Source organism: Propithecus coquereli, unplaced genomic scaffold, assembly GCF_000956105.1.
Source record: "Propithecus coquereli isolate 6110/MARCELLA unplaced genomic scaffold, Pcoq_1.0 Scaffold142, whole genome shotgun sequence".
In the NCBI taxonomy this organism is placed as follows: domain Eukaryota; kingdom Metazoa; phylum Chordata; class Mammalia; order Primates; family Indriidae; genus Propithecus; species Propithecus coquereli.
This window is the reverse complement of record NW_012138525.1, coordinates 2,630,110-2,651,125: the sequence shown is the minus strand read 5'-3', so window position 1 is coordinate 2,651,125 and position 21,016 is coordinate 2,630,110. Positions and strand designations below refer to the sequence as shown.

The 21,016-nt window shown below is 62.2% G+C and overlaps 1 protein-coding gene across 2 annotated transcripts in view; it reads right to left on the bottom strand.

The window, feature by feature from the left end:
• Positions 1-3,834: 3,834 nt before the first annotated feature.
• The window catches only part of FIBCD1 (fibrinogen C domain containing 1), a 31,821-nt gene continuing 14,639 nt past the window's right edge, over positions 3,835-21,016 (bottom strand). Inside the window, exons 3-7 of one of the 2 annotated variants that reach the window (XM_012639681.1) lie at positions 19,760-19,919; positions 19,205-19,341; positions 9,465-9,561; positions 4,989-5,168; positions 3,835-4,443 (exon numbers count right to left, since the gene is read on the bottom strand). In XM_012639681.1, coding sequence (XP_012495135.1) covers positions 4,184-4,443; positions 4,989-5,168; positions 9,465-9,561; positions 19,205-19,341; positions 19,760-19,919 — 834 coding nt within the window. In that variant the 3' untranslated portion in view covers positions 3,835-4,183. The remainder of the gene's footprint in view (positions 4,444-4,988; positions 5,169-9,464; positions 9,562-19,204; positions 19,342-19,759; positions 19,920-21,016) is intronic. The other variant, XM_012639680.1, reaches the window with a different exon arrangement.

Below are 21,016 nucleotides of genomic sequence, written 5' to 3'. Positions count from 1 at the left end.
GGCAGGTGGCCATGACCACCTTGGTGACTATCGTGGCCTGCCTCAGAGGTCCCATCCCAGCCATCCAACCCTGTGGTATAACACAAGCTGTGCCTGGTTGAGGGGACGAGACAGTGGGATTCGTGTTCCATGAGCAGGGACTCGGAAGCCTCTGCCACACAGGAGTGTGAGACCCCTCCTAGCTGCCCCCGCAGCTGCGGGACAGGGCCAAGTGCAAAGCACGGCCACCGCGGGCTCTTCCACCAGCCCCGCAGACACTAGGTAAATACTGGATTTTATTAAATAAACTCAAGGGATTATTTTATCCATAAGCCTCAAATTGGTTTTATGAATAAATAGCCACTGGGGACTGTTAGTCTTAATAAAGAGTCTCGACTCCTCAGAACTCCAGCCCCAGCCACAAGAGAGCCCGGCGTGGACAGTTTATCACCCGGGGGTCCTAGGGGAAGCACAGATGGGGAGGCCCAGATCTACCCCCTGAAGCCGCGGCCGAGAGGATTCCCCCGGCTGCGGGCCAGGCCCAGGCCGAGGCCTTTTTGCGAGGGGCCTGTGTGGTCTCCAGGGCTCCAAGGCTACCTAGGAAATTGGCTGCTCTGATAAAAAGGATGAGGAAGTTCAGGAAGACAGGGCGAGATGTGGTCCTGGAACGTCTGGGGGTCTGACCCACTCGTGCCCTGACACGGGGGGCGTCCAGCTGGGTTAGAGGCAGAGGCAGAGCTGGGTCACCACGAGACTTTATTGGAGACAGAACACACACGATGCCAAGTGCACCCGGCCTTGCCTAGCGACTGTCCGACGCCACGTCTCACCATGGGCTGCCGTGCCGGCCCTCAGAGCTCCCTCCCCACTTCCCCCCAGATCCCACAGACGCCCTGTCGCAGCCCTCTGGGTTTACCGAGTCCTGCCGGCTGCTTGGGCCCATCAGAGTTTAAGGACAAGCTGCTCTTGCGAGCAGATGGAGAAACAGAGGCCCTGGGAAGGCCCAGTCACTTGGGCCAAAGCTTAGCATCCTATCTCCTTGTTCTGGGTTCCACAAGTCCCCTGCTGGGTCCTCCTGCTGGTGTATTGTTCCTGAAGCCACAGGACAGGGACCTGCAGCTGGCCACGGGCCTCGCTCATGTCGCACAGATACGCACCCCCTTCTCCTCCCTCCCCGGCTTGGGGCCAGTGGCCCTGGTTTAGCAGGTGCGGTTCGTGTCGACACAGCTCACTAACCCTCCCAATCTGCGCTCTCGGGTGACAGGGCCTCTGGCGACTGTGGCTTCCAGCTTCTGGGGCTCTGGCCTCGGGCGGGTGGCAGCAAGGGTTGGAGACCAGGAGTAGGTGGGCACTGGCGATGTCACTTCTGCGCCGAAGACAAGCATCATAAAACCCGTTCGCATGCGGCCGCAGGGGAAACGCCCTCTCAGAGCATGGCTCGGCTCTGTCCTCAGCTGCTGGCTGAATGTGCTGAGGCCACTAGGGGAGAAACCGAGGGTCCTGCCGTCCTCTGGACTCAGGGGGCTCAGGAAACCAGCTGGGTGGCCTTTGGTTTAACGCTGAGACAAACACACGGTCCGAGGGGCGAGGAACGAGGCCACTGGGTGACACAGCACCTACCCGCCCGTGCGTGAGGCCAGGCAGCTGCTGGAGGACGCCGCCCACAGACCCCTCCCCTGCCTCCCTGTCCTCGTCAAGGGAACAGGCAGAGGGGGTTGGTCCGGTGACACGTGGGACAGTAGGGCCACAGGCAGGCCCAGCAGGGCAGGGTCTGAGTGCAGTGACTGCGGGTCCTGTGTGACCCTGTCACACGAGTCCCTGGGCCTGGTCACTCCTCCCTCAGGCCTCGGTGGAGCCGCCCCTCCCCCACACGCTCTCAGCATCCCCCTCTTCCTGTGGTCACTCCCACCTCGGTGACGTCAGTCCACGGCCCAGCCCGTGAGCAGGGGTGCAGGGACTGTTCCTGCTCAGTGCCAGCCCTCAAAGGACGCCCATCAGGACGGTGGGGCGGGCACCCTGGCCCGGGCTCTCCCTGTGGCAGGCTTTGTGCCCGCTCAGCCGGCGCTTGGCAGGGCCTGCAAGAGGCTGCAGCTCTAGGGCAGTAACTGGGGCTCTACAAGGGACAGTGTCTCCTGTGGGGCCAGCTGCTGAGGACACGTGCTGCCTGGGCCTGGACCACAGGCTCCCGGGGCCGCCCTCACCTGTCCCCCAGCCCCGCGCCAGGCCCAAGCTGCTCTGCGTTTGCTCGGTAGCCAGGCCCTGGCACCAGGGCTCCCGCGCTGCCTGCCGCACACGCACATCTGCGAGCCCATTAACATCACACTCACCGGGAGTCTGTTTGATGACACATCAGAAAGCACTTGGCACTTTCTAAACAGTGGCTGGCATGCCAGGCTGGCAGCTCCAGCCTGGGGCCAGCCGGGGCTCCCTGGGATAAGCTTGGGGTGGCCCCGTGGGCCGGCTCTCTGGGTTGCAGAGGATGGGAAGAGGGGCCAGGAGAGGGGACTTCCTTCAAATGTCGTGTGCTCATCGCATCCACGCCCCGCCCCCCGCCCTGCCTGCGCCTGGACTGCTCCCTGTCACCACCCTGGTCACGCTGGGCTGTAACCGCTGCTTCTTGGCTGGGCACTAAGAGGGCGGCGGCCGGTCTTGTCCAGCGCCAGGGCCGACTTGGCCCTGGCAGATCGAAGTGCTGCGAATGCTTGCTGAATGCCGAGGAGCAGGTGACGCTCGCGGGGACAGCCAGGTCACACGGCCAGTCAGAGGCACTTGGGCCCTTCCTACCGCCCCTGGCCAGCTGATTTATGGTATTTTTAAGCACAAACTTTGGCGCGAGGGTAAGAGAGAACTGAACCCCCCCATTTGCCCGCCTTCAGGTGTCCAGTGCAGGACACGCCCGCCCTGCTGCCTGGGTGGGGGAGGGTGCCAAGCTGTCCCGTCCGCAGCTCCCCCAGGCTGACTTCCGCCCTCTCAAAGGCCCCCACAGGCGGGAACTTGGGAAAACAGCCCTGCCCTTGGTCCCGAGAGCGCACGAGGACCCCAAGGCTGCTGGACAGGCCGTCGAGGGCCGGGGTTCCAGGTTCTGGCGCCTGCAGTTCCCAGCTGTGTCGCGGGGAGGGAGGGGTGGGACAACCGCGTGTTGGGCGGATGCAGCAGGAAAACTCTGGGCGGTGCTTGGCCTGGTGCCTCAGTGCCCCACCCCGCGACTGGGTCCAGGTGGTGGTGCCCACAACTGCCAGCAGGGGGCGGCCTCCCCACGGAGACAGCAGCCTCTGGGAGGATGGGGTGACAGCCACCGAACCCCCCAGTGGCCTCCACCCAGGATCCCGGAAACCCAAGAGGTCCTCCTGGGCCCGGCCCAGCCCAGTGGTGCAGGGTCTGCCCCCACCTCCCAGAGGCAGGAGAAGGGGCAGGGGCTCCGGCTCCCGGTGGGAGGAAGGCAGGAAGCCGGGCAGGAGCAGAGCGAGACCCTATTGGAGACAGCGCGTGGGCATGGCAGCAAAGGCCCCCATGGAACTGGCCCCAGGCAGCTGTGCCCCAGCCTGGCTTTGGGGCGTAGTGGGACACGGCCACCCAGCCCACAGCCACAGGAGTCGAGAGCAGCACGGCGAGGTCCTCTGGGGAGAGGCGAGTCCTCCAGGCACCAGGAAACGCGGGTGGGGGCTGGTGTCAGGAGGGCCGGAGGACACTGGCCTCAGACCTGGCATCGGAACACCAGAGCTTTCCCCTCTGAACCGCTCAGAGGGCTCCGGGGATGTCGTCTGCCCCCGACCCTCAGCGTCCCTGTAATGCCAGGCGTTCGGGCTGGCAAAGCAGAGGGGCTGCCTGGCGGCACCTTCCAGAGCCAGGGCATGTGGCAGACTCCACCATCCCGGCCAGGAGACAGCAGACGCTCAGCACAGGAGCCAGTCTGGGCAGGTAGAATTTGGGGTCATAAAATTTGCCAGCCCCCCCATCAGCAAAGGCAGGCGATAACGTTAGCTGCCAAATGAGGGGTGAGGACAAGGAGAAGGTGGTGTGTGACCACACTTGCCCAGGGAGATTAGTGTCTGGGCCGCCCTGGCCCATCCCCACCGGAGAGCAGTCCACCAGGCACAGGGGGGCAGAGAATGTTCTCATGGGAGTGGGCTGGGGGACGGGGATGGGATGGGAGGCATGGGGAAGGGGAAGGGCCAGAGGGCAAGCAGCTGGACGATGCACCAGTCTAGTGGTCCTCCCGGACCGGCCGGATCTTCATCTCAGAGAACTTGAGTGAGTACTGCCAGCCGGTCCAGGAGGACCACTCCACGCCATCAGCATAGGAGGCGTGCGCACCTCGCAGGTATTGCCCGTTAAGGTTTGACGTGTGGCAGTTGCGGTACCACCAGGCCCCACGGTAGAAGGCGGCGCAGTTGTTCTCCGAGTGGTCGCTGTCACGGTCCTTGGTGGTGAACCTCATGCCACTGTGCTTCAGAAGGGAGTCACCTGTGCAGTGTGGACATGGGGGCACAGGTACACCCATGTGTGTCATATGTGTGAGCACAGGCACCAACACGCTGCACACAGACCTGGATGTGCATGTGCACACATGACACATGTGCTCCTCACACATACACACTGGTGTGCACACTTGCACACGTACATGCCGGTCCACACCTAGAGGTGTCCATGCAGCACACGTACACACATGATGCCTCCCTGGCGGTTCCCGGGGCTGCCCCTGGGTCTAGGCAGTCTCTGTGCCTCCTCCTAGCTTTTCCACCTTCCTTCCTCCTCCCTTCCCTGCCTCGGCCTGAGAGGAGAGCCCAGCCCAGGGGGGATTCAGCCACCACGCTTTAGAGCAGACCCAAACCCCAGGTCTCTGAATTCCTGGCTCTGGGCTCAGTTTACTCATCTGTAAAATGGGCAAACAATGCAGGCTATGCTGGCTTCACATTGCAGGGGTGAGGACCAGGGGAGACTTGGAGGTGGAGGAGAGTGGCCTTGATCATGGCCCCCTTCCCCGCCCCCACTGCATCCTGAAGCCTTACCTGCAGTGCCAGAGTAGTCGGCCACGGTGAGCGGGTACCCGTCCTCCTCCGGGTCCACGGAGAACAAGCCCACGCCGAAGCTCCCGTAGCGGGCATAGGCCGTGCCGTTGTCAAAGTCCTCCAGGTCCACGTGTAGCTCGTAGGCAGCCTGCGTGGTCAGCGCGTGGATCCTCTTCAGTCCTGAAGCGGGGAGAAAATGGTGGGAGAAGCTGAGGGGCTTAAGAGTGACGCCCCCAGAGAGAACTGAGAAATGCCAGCTGAGTTCCTGTGATTGGTGACAGAAAGGGACAACTACCACCCAGTAGCTGGACTACTTCCTTCTTCCTGCGGGCCTGTGTCTGGCAAGAAAAGGAGGACTGAGTTTTCATGCGTGGCTTTCTCTGTTCAAGTTGGGCTCTGCTTGCCAGATGCAGGGCTCTGAGCTGACGGCTGGAACAAAGATTGCGGGAGGAGGGGGCTGGGGGTGACAGCACCCTTATCCTCCCTCAGGCTCTGGGCTCCAGCCAGAGCCACACAGGACCTGGTACTTACACCTCCCTGAATCTGGCCTCTGAGCCTTTGCACAGGCTGTTCCTATGCCTGGGACAATGGTCCCTGCTCCTCCCTGGTCACCTTCTCTTCATTCTCAGGCCTCACCTCGGGAAGGCTGCCTGGCCTTCTGTCAGGGCCGAAGACCTCTGCCAACCCCTGTGCCCTGCCATCAGGGTTTATCGTTTTGGGTCGCGACTGCCGTTTCCCTGTTGGCCTCCCCACCGGTGTGGAGGCTGTGTGACAGCAGTGTCTGTTCTGGAGCCAGGCGGTGGCTGCTAGGTAGACGCCGGCTCCACCGGGGAGGCAGAGGCAGGCCCCGCAGCCGTCTCCAGGGCCTGGCTCTGTACCCCTGCCACGGCCCACTGCACTATCTCCTCCCCTCCTCGGCTCTCCCGCGCCATCCCAAAGGTCCACGCCAGCCCCCCACTCGCACACTCAGGTGCCTCCTGCCCGTGCGATTACCTCTTGATTAACAGGGCATTTAATTAAACGCCTTACAAGCTAGCAGCAGCGAGTGACGTTTCATCAGCCTCTCCCTCCTGCCTGCCTTTCCCTGGCTCCAAACCCCCGCGGGTCAGTGTGCGTGCTGATGTCGCTGGAGCCTGGGTGGGCCCCTCCCCGTCCGGCCCGCACAGAAGCCTTTGGTCCCATCCGCCAGGGCCAGGAACAGAAGTAGTCGTGAGAAGAGTGACAGCAATGCTAACAGCAGACTTCACCCAGTAGCTCCCTGCAGCTGCCCACATTCCTCCCCACGTACCCTCGGGGACATAGGGTCCTGCCAAGGTCCCCGCCTGCCCGTGCTCCCCCGCTCCAGGCCAGGGGCTCAGGGCGAGTGCTCCCTTTCCTGGCCCGGCTTCCACACCTGTAGAGTGGGCCTCACAGGGCCAGCGTGAGGGTCTGGGAGAGCTTCACACACTGAAGGGTAGACAGTAGTTGACAATGACAACAGCCACCACCTGGACAGCACTCATGAGGGCCAGGCACTGTTCTGAGCGCTTCACGCAGATCAATGAATCAAATGGATTAGAATGAGCCCAATTTAATTAAAAAATCCCCGCGCAGCTCTGCACGTGTGCCTGGCCCGCTGCACACCTTATCCAGGTGTTTGCTGCTCCCTGGAGACCAGGGGAGGAGGGTCTATGACTGTCTCTGTCCCACGGCTGAGGAACATGAGGCCCAGGGAGGTTAGGCAGCTGGCCCCAGTCACACAGCTGGTGAGCGGCACATTTGGGATTGAACCCAGGCAGAAGGGCCCAGACCCCTTGCTCTTGTTCAGGTCTTACCGAGGACAAATCACGTGACCCAGGAACAGGGCACGAGGGAGACCCTGGGGGACGGGGATGCAGAGAGATTCCTGTTCCCACCACTAAATGGGTGCTGGCACCTGCTCCTTTGGGCTAAGCCACGCTGCTAAGGGGTGCCCTGAGGGCGCCGGGGGTGGGGGTGGACACTGGGGCCTGGGTTACTCTCTGCCCTTCCTCCCCCCTCCTGTCTTCCAGGATTGCTCCTGGACCTTCGCAGCTGTCCCGGGATACCCTGGGCCCTGCATGGTGAGCCGAATCCAGCCCCATCGTCCCCCAACTCTGGACATACCACAAACCACTGGATCTGACACTTTAAAATGGTAAATTTTGTTGTATGAAAATTGTATCTCAAAAAAAACCCAACAAAAACCTCACCTCAAGCCACAACCACCTCCCAAATATCTATAGGTGACCTCAAACTTGTGGTTTTTTAGGATATTACTGTTTAGAATGAAATTAGATATTCAAAACTTTTTAAATACTGAGTGATTTTAAAGGTAAACAGACCACAGAGCACAGGGAGGCTTGGGGAAAACGCACACCTCACCTCCACCCCCCTGGACTTCCGGATGGATTAAAGATCTGAACCTACAACACTGAAAAACCTCAGAAAACAATATTGGAGACATTTTTAATACAACCAGGAGAGAAAAGCAGGCCCTAAAACCCAGGAGATGTGAAGGAAAAGACGCAGAATTGACTACATAAAAATTTAAAACTTCTAGGAAATAAGCAATAATGAGCAAAAAAGGAAAAAAAGAAAAGCAAAAGCAAGCCAAAAGACAAATGGCTGGGAGTATTTATCATGTGTACCAGACAAAGGATCAATAACCTTAATATATAAAGAGCTCCCATAACTCAATAGGAAAAGACAAAAACGCTCAATGAGAAGGTGACTGGGGAGTGTGGAAGGGCAGGGGGAGGGGACTGCGCAGGGCTGGGGACGCCCCGCGTTGACATTCCCGTCAGGGCTGGTGTCTGCAGGAGGCTCTCATCAAGGCCGGATTACACGCTTCCCTCCTGCACCTTCTGCTGCTGTGATAGATTTCAATTAAGATACCGCAACAACGCGGCTCCGCGGGGATCGGTGGCGATGCGGGGGACAGCCCCCCTACCACCGCCTGCTCCTTATCTTTACGCCCACCTGGGTGGGGAGGGACTGAGGCAGGGTCTCCCCATCCTGCCCCTCCTTCCAGCCACGCAGCTCAGGGTCCAGGGCAAGGCCCGGCTGGGCTCCCCCCAACCCTAACACATTCACACACTGTGACAAGGGACCTCACTTTTCTGAGCCTCGGTTTCCTCATCTCTAAAGGAGGGACGACAGCAGTGCCCCCTTCCAGGTGAGTGCGAGGCGTCGGGCGCACAGGAGGTAGGCAGCACGCAGGGACTGTGGTGGTGAAGTCCACTGGGATGTGTGGCCGCTCCTGCAGTCAGTACCCATCTGGGCCCTGCCCTCGGGCCCCAGGTCGGGGAGGTGGACATGAGTGACAGGTCACCCCCAGGGGCCTCTGTCACACAGCGGGTGGGAGCTCCACCATGTCCTTACAGACCTGGGACCCTGCTGACCCCCCGGCACCCAGGCCTGGGCTCTCAGCCCTCAGCCCCCACCCACACCTTTGCTCCCCTGCCCTCCCTTCCGCCCCTCTGCTCTGTGCGGCCCTGGGACCTGGTGCTGGGGACGTCCCTGACAGCCCTGCTGGGAAGTTAAAGTGCCAGAGGAGGGGTTGCTTCCATGCAGATCTAAGAATGGGACGGGACAGGCGCTCGTGGGACACAGGTTTCTTTCTGAAGTGAAGAAAATGTTCTAGAATGATGGTGAGGACTGTACAACTCTGGACATACCACAAACCACTGGATCTGACACTTTAAAATGGTAAATTTTGTTGTATGAAAATTGTATCTCAAAAAAACCCCAACAAAAACCTCACCTCAAGCCACAACCACCTCCCAAATATCTATAGGTGACCTCAAACTTGTGGTTTTTGAGGATATTACTGTTTAGAATGAAATTAGATATTCAAAACGTTTTAAATACTGAGTGATTTTAAAGGTAAACAGTAAGGACATAATAATAATATTAACGGAACCTTTTTGAGCCCTTATGACTGTGTCCCAGCTGCGGGCACCCTGGGACCGAGGCTGAACCACAGCTGGGAGCACTGGCCAGCCGCTCGGTGGGACACAGGCTTGGTGTCCCCAGCACAGCCACGGGGCACGGCTGACCCTGGGACAGGCCAGTGCCAGGGTCACCTTTGGTCCCCTGGTGCCTGGGATCGAGCCTGCACCTGCCGCGGCTCATGCTGTTCAGGACAGTGAGCAGGTCCCGGGCGACAGGAAGGGGCCTGCTGGTCACCCCCACAGCTCCCCCGCCTGGTTCCAGGGGCTGTGGGACCCTCAGCCTTTACGAGCCCACGTCCGCAGGGTCCACCTCCGCCGGCCACACCTCCTTTGGCGCCATCCTCATTGGCTTCGTGCGTCCCGAATGCCTCGGCCACCTTGACGGGCAGCACCTGTGAGTGGGCTCAGGTGTGCTGAGGCCGGGGCAACCCAGGCCAGACCCATTTAGGGAGGGGCTGGGATCCCGCAGCGTCTGGAAGGCGCGGGGAGGAGGCCGCCCATGCTGGGTGGTGGTGGCTCTCACCTAGCCAGTGCTCCCCCGTGAGCTTGCCGAAGCCGTCGCGGTACGCCTCCCAGCCCCGGAAGAAGTTCACGGAGCCGTCCTCCCGGCGCTGAAACACCTGCAAAGGGAAGAGGAGGGTGGAGAGCGGGGGCAGCCGCCCCAGGACCCCCAGCACCCCAGGGGTCCACAGGTACTCCCCTCCCTGCTCCTGACCGGGTCGTTGCCCTCAGCAGCTCCCAGCCCCGCCCCGGCCCTGCAACAGAGGAGCCTCCTGTGGCGAGAGGTGGGACTGGCTGGATGCCACCCGTCCCTGAAATGTCCCCTCAAGGACTCTTGTGGACTGGGTGGGGTGGAGGAGACGTGGCTTCCAGGCCACCTGTGCCGCCTCGCTTTGGGACCCCGGGCCGGTCTCCGCTCTGGCCTCAGTTCCCCACGGGTCACATAAGGGGGCCGGGCAAGGGTCCTGGCCCCTATTTCCAGGTCAACACAACATACTCTCGAGTTTGTTAAGAACCAAGAACAGCCCCCCTTGGGCTTGGCCTGGGGAGCCCCGGCTCTCAGGAAGCTCCCCCCGTCCTGCGAAGGCCCGGGCAGGGTGGAGGCCTTGGGAAAGCAGCGCCGAGCGGGCTCGGGGAGGGGGATGAGGAGTCCACAGCCAGGCTGGGTGTGACCGGGGGTACCGACGAGCCGCCGAGCTGCCTGTGTTCCTCGCTGTAATAACATCCTTGGTCTGGGAGTCGGGAATCCCATCGGCTAAATTGCTTTGAAATGAGCACCCGCTGGTCCAGGCGGAGCTGCCTTGAGTAGTTGCAGGATCCGCCGACGCTGTCCCCGGACCGCCCCAGCCCTTTCTGTTTAACAAGCCTTTTCCGGCTCACTCGCCCGGCAGCTCCCCGGCCGCCGCCTGCCTCCGTCTGTGCCAGTGTCTGCCGTGCTGGGGACACGGCCGCCGCGCCAGCCTCATTACTAAGCCGCCGGTTCCAGCGGCTCGGAACTGCCGCGTGCCCGGCCTGGCGGCAGCATCTGCACAATAAGTCCGCGGGGACCTGTCAGTCGCGGCGTTTGGGCAGCTCTGACGTCAGGGAGCTGCAGAGAGATGACACCTCTCTTTTCCTGCTCCTCCACCTCAAACGCGCGGGCCCTGCAGTGTGGAGGCGCTGGGGAGGAAGTTCCTCGGGCTGGGAGATCAGGGGGCGGTATTGACGGCTGCAGACGCAGACGGGGGGGCCCTGAGCAGGCGCCTGTGAAAGGCCGGGAGGAGGGAGCCGTGTGACCGCGAGGTCCGACCACAGCAGGCCCAGCTGGCGAGGGAGTCGCTGGGCCCCTGGCCTGGGACTGCGCCCTGAGCACACCGGTGCTGAAGGAGGCTCCGTGCCAGGCGGGGAGCCCGGTGGTCACAGATCTGGGTGCTAGAGAGCCCAGCACTGCCACTGACCGCTCTGACAAGTCACTACCACTCTGAGTCTCGGCTTCCTCATCTGTAAAACAGATCATAACAGCACCTTCCTCAGAGGTTTGGACGATCCCCTGAGAATAAGCTCGCGGCCTGGCACACAGTCGGTGCTCAGTAAATGCCAGTCGGATGCGCAGTGACAGTAGCGAGTCACAGGCCTGGCCATGGGGCTCCTGTCCCAACGTGCCACTGAGCACCTCGTGCCAGGCACTGGCTGGGGAAACCAAGTCAGGGGGCACGATTGCCCTCAGGGACCTTAGGGCAAAGGAACACAGGGAGGGCTCAGGCGGCCTCCCACCCAGGCGAGAGGCAGGACAGAGCGGGGGAAAGTGGGTCTGCCCAGCGGGGCGCCTGGCTTCCAGGAGGAGCTCCAAGGCGGCCCTGGAGGAAGGGCAGGGTCCTGGGCCCCGTGGTTGCCTGCCGTGTGGCCTGGAGCAGTCACTCCTCCCCGCTGAGCCTCACTGTCCTCACCCACTGATAAGTCCTGGACCTCAGCGCGGATCAAGCGACACAGCCGCCGCCCAGTATCGTGACCGTCTCCTGCCACCGTTGCTGTGACGTGGAAAGCGGGGCTGCCAGGCTTCCAGGCAAGGGGAGGGCACATACCCTGGAAATTGGAAAGTCCAGACCCAAGAGGGGAGCCCAGGAGCAGGGCAATGTGGCAAGTAAGGCCAAAGGGGGCGCGGTACCCCCAGCCGCCAGCGGCCATGCCCAGCCAGAGCTGTGGGCAGGTGGGACCCAGCCGTGCCCTTCCGGAAAGGCTGTGAGTGAACATGGAGCTTTGCAGGAGAGCAGCAGCCTCTGAGCAGCTCCCCCGGGTTCTGCTTCCCGCCCACAGCCTGGCCCCTCACTCTGCCACCGCCACCACCGCTCAAGCCAAGGCTGTCACCCACGCTCCTTGCCCGGCCCCTGCCCTGAGCTGACTCAGGGCGCAGCACGCAGCGGGAGGCGCCCCGCTGAAGGGACAGAGCAGAGCAGGCACGACGAGGCGGCGGCAGTGTGGGCCGAGTCCTTCTCACCAAGTGCACATGCTACTCCCCGAATCCTTGCCCCGTTACGGTCCAGAAGCTGCGACTCCGACCACAGGACAGGCGGCCGTGCGCAGTGGACGGGGGTCTGACCCACACCTCGTGCCCTCGATGCCGGGACCGTAGGCCAACGTCCTGCCGCGGTGTCCACGCCTGCGCCTGGCAGCGTTTGCCACTGGCCAGGGGTCCGGAACCCGGGCTGTGCCGTTGCCCACGTCTCTCGTGCCAAGAGCTGGTGTCCGAGCCCACGGCCCTCCTTTCCCCGCCCCCCCAGGCGGGTGTCGGTCACAGTGTGATCCCCACGCTGTGGGGATCCCCCCCAGCCCACGCCTGTCTCCTCCTCCCAGGAGGGGACGTGGAGACTGCGGACGCCGACGTTCCTGATGAGCTCGTCTGAATCGACACCAACTCAGAAACCGCAGCAATCGCTGGCCACGCGGGCACTTGACTTGAGAGGTGACGGGTCGTGCCCCAGCCCTGAGGGGCCAAGACACTTTTAGACTTTTTGACCACGACCCAGAGAAATGCCGTTTACGTCGTCACCCACGTTTATATCTGAAACTAAAGCTCCCTGAAATGACACTCGCCCTTGCGAAGAAGGATGAGCTCTAACGTTTCTCCTGCGTTCTCGTCCGCCCTGACTGATTTAAAGAATAGCGCCGATCACAGCCCAGCCATGGCTGTTGCCGCCTGCCCGTGGATCTCGGTCTGCAGCTGGAGACGCGCTGCAGTCCACGCCGACCTTTGCCGCGAGCCATCCTCATCCACCGGCTCAAACGAGCGACCGAGTGCGCCGGCACCGTGCTGCCGTCTGACATGGAAACCCTGAGCCGACCACAGCACAACGCGGCCTGACGTTCCACGTGCCGAGGGTGGCCTCAGAGCGTCAGCGGGGCTCTCCCGGATCCCAGGCGCGGGGCTGTGTTTTGTCTGGCTCTGAGACCCAGGGAGACCTGCAGCTGTGGCTTCGTGTTTCTGGGAGCCAGCTGGACGTCTGGATGTCACCAAGCAAAAAGGCCTTTAATTACAGAGCGAGGACCAGCCGGGCAGGAGGATACGAGGAGGGAAGCGAGAAAAGGATCAATGTGGCCACGCCCCACTCCGGCCCCACCTACCCTGAATCCACTGTGAGGCAAAAGGGTGGGGAACAAATTAACTGCCAGTTAATTTCGAGGCTAAAGTATGAATTGGTCCGGCTCCCGGGGCACCTCTCCTCGGTTCTGGCCGGGAAGCGACTGATGTCGAAACACGCGCTGCCGCCGCGGCCTCTCGGGCCGGCGCCACGAGTGGGAGACAGTCGGAGAGTGTTTTCTTGGTGCAGATTCTCAAGAGCCGGCCGCCAGCCGCCGGCACATCTTGGAAGTGCCACTCAGGGGACTCTGCCAAGGGAGCGCTCGGCCCACATGGTCCTGCAGATGGTGCTGGGTGGGTTCAAAGGAAGGAGTCGGCGCTTGGGGTGGTTGGTGGAAGGAAGAGAGCAGCAGCCGCCGTGGGGGCCGAGGGATGCAGAGATGCCCCCGGGCTTCCTGGGCCTTTTGCTCCGCAGGTCCAGTCCCAGCCGGGGCCACCAGACCCTGTCTGACCTGCTGCTTGTTTGCCAGGGTGCCAAGAGCACGGAGTGGGCCTCCTGAACACCCGAGCTGGGCTCTGTGGTCACCCCAGCACCCGGCCAGTGCCGTAGGGGGTGGCCACAGCCTCCCCCACCCCCTTGGAGGGGGCATTTATGCTCCCATTTGGCAGATGAGAAGACTAAGGCTGGGAGACCTGGGCAACCTCTGTAGCGCCCAGCTGCCCCCAGGCCAGAGATAGGGATGACGGTGCACAGCGCAAAGGCTGGGGGGCGCCCCATGCCTTGGCGGGGACATTGATCCTCCGTGCCGCGAGCCACCTGTCCCTCTTGGCTGGCACCCAGGAGACCCGAGTTCCACCCAGACTCTGCCCACAGGCTGTGTGGCTTCCAAGTCTTGCCTTCGGCCCTGCAAAGCGAGGTTACTGCTGGGGCCGAGTGTGTGCTCGGGTGCACAGGGATGGCTCTGCCCTTAAAGCTCACAGCCCCAGGAGAGAGGGACACCCAAGCTGACACAGGGCAGAGCAGCCCCCAACCTGGCACATTCCTCCAAATGCCATGCCTCAGTTTCCTCATCTGTAAAATGAGGATTATAACAGCCTCAGCCCACAGGCTTTAAGGAGGATTAAACGAGCCGGTGCACTGTGTTCAATAACCGTAACAAATAGGGCTTGCTGGGAGCCCAGAGAAGGAGTGAGCTCCTCTGCGGGGGCAGCTAGAGGTAGTCTGGGGGGCTTCCTGGAGGAGGGGATGTTTGGCTGAGCTACAGATTGAGCAGGGCCTGGCCAGGTGGCCAGAGGAGCCGAGACCAAAGAGATGCGGGGCATGGGTGGGTCCGGTCCGAACCCTGTAAGATCGGGGGGTGCCTTTGAAGGGTCCTCGGGAGGCAGCATCTGGGGTTTTCCCAGACTAGGACGAAGCCGCTGCAGAAGCCGGTTGCAGGCAGGATCGTGGTGGTTGCGTAGCTGTGGCGCCCACCGGCCTCCCAGGCCTCCCGAGCAGGTGATTCTGGGAGGGAGGTGGAGGGGCCGTAGCAGAGGCAGATTCTTGTTTTTAAGAGACAAAGAACTTGGACGTGTGAACAAAAGCAGCGCTTCAAAGGCAGCCCGTGGGGAGCCGCTGCCGGTTCCTAGGAGGCTGTGTGTCCTTAAATCCTTTCTGGGCACCTCTGAGCAGTGTCCCCAGGGAGGCCTCTGGGCTTGCTGGCAAGAGCACAGGTTCCGGAAGGAGGCAGAGCTGAGTTCCAATTCCACCTCTGCCTCTCGCAGGTCACGTGACCTCAGAAAAGTCACGGAGCCTTTCCGAGCCTCAGTTTCCCTCTCTGCAAGCCCCTGCAGTGCCGCGGCGAAGCTACGGCACGTAAACGTCGGAAACCAGGCGGCCCCAGTAGGTCTGCCCAGCGTCCCCGCCCCTCCCTTCAGACCAGCTGCTGGGCCCAGAAGGAAATCGGGCCCACTCCTTGTTTTTGACTGGAAATGGTACCCCCGGGCCTGGCGCCCGGCCACGGCTCCCAGGCTTGGCAGTCGGCGCCTGCGGCTCCTGGCAGAACGCTGCTCAGGGCTGCCGTTTACCGGCGCGGCGTCAGGCACGAGCGAGCGTTTCACGTGCGCCAGCCGCGTACGTTACAAGCCTCGTCGGCGCAGGTCGGCCAAGGGAAGGTGAGGGCATGGTCGCCGGTCACCTCCTCATTGTTCGCACGTGTGTGCGTCGGGGACCACTCCCCAGGGCAGGGTGTGGCCCAGGCTGCGGCGTGGGGACACTGGCACACTGACGTCACAGCAGGCCCCTTGCTGCCACAGACCCTGGGACAGGGAGAGCTGGCCACAGTGGAGCAGGAAGGAGCCAGTGTACCCCCTGTGGGCCCCGAAGCCCTGCAGCCCCCATCCCAGCGGCACCCCCCCCACCCCCCTGCTGAGCTTCTCATCCCTCCCTGAGCCTGGTCCCACCGAGAGCGCTTTGATGTTCTCAGGCGAGGGCAGGATTTTGCTGCCCACCAGAGCTCAGGCCCAGAGGGAAGGGGCGTGGGGAGGGAGGGCCGCCCTCCCGCGGGGCCAATTAGAGGCACATCTGAACCTGCAGAGTGTGGCTGTTGGCAGAACAGGGTTTGGGCCACTTGGCGCTCGTGGTATCGGAGGACACTGGCAGTGCCGTGGACCAGAGCACGTGGGCACGGAGCCACACTGAGTCTAGTCCAGGTCTCTGCTGTAGGAGATGCTCAACGGGCCCCAACTGTGTGACCTCGGCCAGTGATTATGCAAAGACAGAGGGTTGACAGAGCTGGGTGGCAGCACCCCCTGGGCAGACCTCGTGGGCGAGGCTGCACTGCAGGGCGGGGAGGCTGGGTGGCAGTGGGGAGAGCCTCCTTCAGACCACCCAAACCCCACACAGGCTCTGGGCATGGCCACCCCATTCCCCAGGCCCTGCAAGGGGGCAGCACAGGGCAGGGGGCTGCCCCACTGGCCAGAGAGGAGGGGCCCAGTTCCTCTGTTCACAGGGAACCCTCTGGCTCACCCTACCCTACCCACCCCCTTCTCCCAGGTGAGCAGCCTGTGAAGGATCCTGACTTTCCCCATGTCTGTAAGGCAGCTCTACATTATACCCACTTAACAGATGAGAAAAGTGAGGCTTAGGTGAAGTTACACTGCCAAAAGATGAACCTGTGATGGGTGTCACAGAGGGGCAGGAGGATCACCCCACACGACCCAGCCCCTGCCATCTCCCCTGCCTTGTCCTTCACCCAGACCCCCTCATACCAGGTATGTCAGAAGCAGGGAGTCTCCCTGCCTGTCACTTGCTCCAACCCCCAGCCCTTGGATTTTCCATCTGGTTCCTGGTGGCCTCAGACCGGGTTAGGGGCCTCTCCTCTGGGCCCCTCGTGGCCTCCCAGTCCTGACACAGTCGGCTGGCTTGTCCCACCAGGCCAGGAGCTGGCTGGTCTGTCTCGGTCCCTGCTGCCTGCCCTGTGCCTGGCCTGGTGCCGGTGCTCAGCGTATGGACACTTGAATAAGTGAGCGCCACCATGTGTCAGTTAATTCCCTGGAGGGGTACTGGCTGCGTGGCCTCGGGCAAATCTCTGGCCCTCTCTGAGGCTGCCCGGTGGCCTCCAGGGGTTGAAGGGCCCTGGTGCAATGCCGGGTGGCACAGGGGCACGTAAACTGTCAAGTGCACCCTAGGCAGGCAGGGCTGCTGAGCCCCGTCCCCGCACACTCTGGTCTCTCTGGGAAGCAGCTCTGGGTGCCCCCCCGTCCGGGAAGACTGCCCGGCATTAGTGCTTGAGGCCTGGCTAGTTGGACACGGAGCCTAACCAGGATGGATGGCGCCCGGGTCTGGAAAGGCGGCGGTCGGCTCCCTCCCAAACAAAAATTGAGTTTCGGAGAGATTCCGTGTGGCAGGGAGCTGACCCTGACAGATGTCTGTCTGGAGGTACTCGGGAGAAGAGTGCTTCTGACGAAAGCCCAAATGGATATTAACGTTCACTGGTCACGCAAGCACTTCTCAGGCGAGACGGGCCTCTCTCCCTCCCCGAGCCCCGGCCCAGGTGTCCGAGCGCCAGGGCTGCGCAGGGCGCCGTCCCTCCTGCACCCGCTGTAATCGGCCTGGGACACTGGCTTCAGGTCCGCCGGAGTGGGCGGCGTCTGGGTCTTTCATTACGCCTGTCCGAACCCTCAACTCTGATTTCTGGGTCTGGCTGGCGCCTCACACTGCTCTGTGCCGAGGGCTTCCCCAAGGTGCGCGCCATAACTCAGGCTTTCATTGGCAGTTAGGAAAACAAAAGAGCTTTTAACCCCCCCACCCCCCACGTGGGTCTGGTGCATTTAAAAGCTCTCCCCAAGCTGGAGGCAGGTTAGAGCTACATCTGTCTTCGCAGGTCTCCGGGACGCTCATCTGCTGGGCGGCGGCGCACTGGCCCGATGGGGCCCCTTCCGCCGCGCCGGCGCTGCACCTCACTCCCGCTGCTCCCATTCCCCTCCAGGGCCGCCCTCTCCCGTCTCTGAGTCATTGGCTTTATCTGACGTCAAACTCCCTCCTGTGCCTGAAGCACAGTCCTTACCCTGTCTTTCTCTCTTCCTCACCCGCCATAGCTCCCCAGTGCCTGTCCCAAACCCCGCAGCCTGGCACGCTGACCGCTCTGGCCCCATCTCGTCACGTGCCGCACATCCCAGCTGACTGTCCCCTGCATGTGCCGCAGGCCCCTTGTTAGGTTGCTGCCCCTTCCCGGGATACCTTCTGTCCCGCACATGGTCACAGGTCCTGCCCACCCCGGGAGCTCACAGGAGGGCCCCTCTTCTGGGACCTTCACAGAGCCTCCCCCAGCTCTGCCCCCGCCAGGCCCCAAGGACTCTAAGTTCCCTGGAGGACTGGGATGGGGCTTCCCCATCTCTGTCCTTCCCCAGCACCCAGTGTTCAGTAGCAGCAAATGTCTGGTCCGATTGAAATTAAGTGCGAAGCTGAGAGTCCTTAAAGAGCCAGTTATACTGTCGTGCTTTCCATCGTCACCGTGTGTCCCAACCACAGCCAAGCTGTGGAGGAGGCTGTGCTTCTTTCGGGGTGGCACACAGACCTTCAGGGACAGTGGTGCAGATTGTTCACTGCTCAAGGGCGCCTGGCCAACAAGGCAGGGCTCACATCTGTTCTCGCCAAGCCCAGAACCCCAGTATGCACAAAGGAATGGACATGCGTTTGTTAAATTTGCACAAAATCACCCACAGGCCAGTGGTGGCCCTGCTGAAAGCCCAAGGCCAAGCCTGAGCCTTAGGAGCCGGTCAGAAGCCCAGCAATTTGGGGAAGGGAGCAGCAAGCTCAGGTCCCACTGTCAGAAAAGTCAGGAATCCCCAACTCCAGGATGGGTCAGCAAACCTGCCCGCTGCCTGTTTCAACACGGCGTGTGAGCTAAGAATGGTTTGAGCGTTTTAAGTGGTTTTTAAAAATCAAAAGAAAAAAATGTAAATATCCTTTGAATAATATTTAAGGAGGAATACAGGAACACTTTATGAAATTCAAATTTCGGAGTCTAAGTAAGGCGTAATTGGAGCAAAGCCACACCCGTGCCTTTTCGTTTTCTCGGTGGCTGTTCCCCTGCAAAGGCAGAGTTGAGTTGCTGCCACTGAGCCCGCTAGAGACAGCAGACTGCACGGACCACAAGCCTAAAACACTTCCCAGGTGGCGTTTTGCAGAGAAGTGAGCAGACCCAGTCCCCAGAACAGAGCGTGGATCTGGAGGTGCCCTGGGGTCTTCAGACCCCTCCCCAGCACCTGCAGCCATTCCGCCCCTGCCTGTGATTGGCAGCTGGGACCTCTCCCTGCTGCCTTTTCCCACGAGGCAGGAGCCAGGAGGTGGGAGGCCGTGGGGGTCTCTGCCCCCAGCAGCTGCACTCTGTGTTCTCCTGCGCATGCACCGGGTATTGGATTACTCGACATGTCAGCCCTTGAACTCCCGTTGGCAACAGGTTCTTGGTGCCATGTGCCTTCTCAGGACCCAATCCCAACGTGGCCAGCACCCCTCCCCCAGAGAACCAAGGCTCGGGTGGCGCGGGGCGCACAAGGCGGCTCCCGTGCAGCGTCTGCTCTGAGTGGGCCCCTCTGGGGTCAGCTCACGGACCCCCCTTCCCCAGGTCGGGTTTCTGTAGGGGTGGAGTCAGGCCGGGGCCACAGCGGGAGGCGTCCTGGGTCACCCCGGGCCTGCCCTGCCTGGCCACACAGCCCGGGAGACTCACCGTCCAGCCGCCACCGTCTGTGCGCATGTCGCAGTAGACCTGGAAGCCGGCGGGGTAGTGGGTGGGGAAGACTGAGTACACGCCGTCCTCTTGCTGTCCGCTCAGGAGCACGTCCAGGCAGTCCCGGGGCCGAGAGCCTGAGACAGGCAAGGCCCATCGGCGAGGCTGCGCCAGCCCTGTGTTCCCACAGACCCGCCTCCCACGCTGCCCCAAGACCCTTCGACTGGTCTGTCCATGTGTGTGGTCACGGGGGTCAAGAGTCAGACCTTGGCTCTGCCCCTGCCCGGGTGAGTTTAGGTGAGTGAACTAAAGGCTCGGCCCACTCCGAGCCTCACTTTCCCATCTGAAAAATGGGCTGGGGGAGGGCTCAGCGGAGGGTGTGGGGAAGATGTCACTGGCCTGCAGGAAGCTTCGCCTAATAGCAGCTAAAACGCCTTCCCGAGCTGCAGTGGGCCAGGAGGATGGAGGGACAAAGCCGGGCCGTGTGCAAGCAGCGCTGGGCCCTGTGTGACCCTCTCCCAGGCTTTCCTCGCTCCCAGCCCCTGCCCCACTCACCGCTGGCACAGCCCCAGGGCCGGGCTCCCCGGGCAGGTGCCCTCTGGAGGTCAGCCTTGACGCGGGGCCGGCCCAGCCCCCGGTCCCTCTGCAGGGCGTCCAGGACGTCACTGACGGAGGTCACCAGGTGAGCCATGTGGCCTTGGCTCTCAGAGAGAAGCTGCGGAACACAGGGGTGAGCCGAGGGGCGGGGCCCTGGCGGGCGGCAGCCCTCGCCCTGCTCTGGCCCCCGGGGTCCCTGTCCGAGGCGGAGTCTGTGCTCTGGACTCCAGGGCTCAGAGGGCTGGGGTGCAGGTGCAGGGGGTGGGGTGGCTCCAGAGGCACCTGCCTCCGCCAGGCTCTGTTCTCTGGCCACCTCTGGGTGTTCAGCGCGGGACAGGGTGAACTTGGGGGGGCGCCGTGCAGACAGAGGCAGCCCCTGGCATCAGCAGATCTGGCTTCAACCCAGCTTGTCCGCGCGCCAGCTGCAGGGCTGAGGGCGAGTGCCCTCACTGAGCCTCCCCTTCCCACATCACCGTGGTGCCCAAACTGCTAAGGGACCGGAGAACCACCCGGGAGGCCCCGGCAGTGTCCGGCCCAGCGGGGAACTCAGCTCCTTGAATCCGTGCGGCACCTCCCAGGCTACTAACGTGCCCACGGCTGCCTCTTCCGACCCCCAGGCGACGCCGCCCAGGTGGGGGTGATTGATTACACCTGACAAGGAGGTGCCCTGGCGCTTGGGGGGACACAGGAGCAAGGATACCCCCATCCCACCCCTCGTCCCCCTGCAAACATCGCTTTCAGTCTCTGTGGCTTTCTGATATCCACGACCTCACCAGGTCCCCCACAGTGCTGCAAAGTGGGAGGTGAAGTTGCCATCTCTTTGTTACAAATGGAGAAACTGAGGCCCAGAGGAGAGGCCCCAGAGAGCAAATGACAGCATGGGACCAGGACTCAGGCCAACTCCCCAGGGTTGGCTGGCAGGAAGGGAGCCCAGGGCTGCAGTGAGACCAGGGCGGGGCCGGCAGGCCGTGGTCTGGCGTCTCCATTCCCTTCCCCTCCCCCACTCACGATGTGCGCGACCCTGGCATAGTGACTGATCTCTCCATGGCTCAGCTTCCTTCACAAAGCAGGGTGATGAGACCTGTTTTTCAGGGCTGGGGCTTCAGGACAACCTGTGTTTGGGAGCTCAGACGGTGGCATCTGTTTTTATGTCTCCACCTGTCCCTCGATCACAGCCCAGGGGCTGGACCTCAGCGAGTGCAGCCCGAGCCTCTC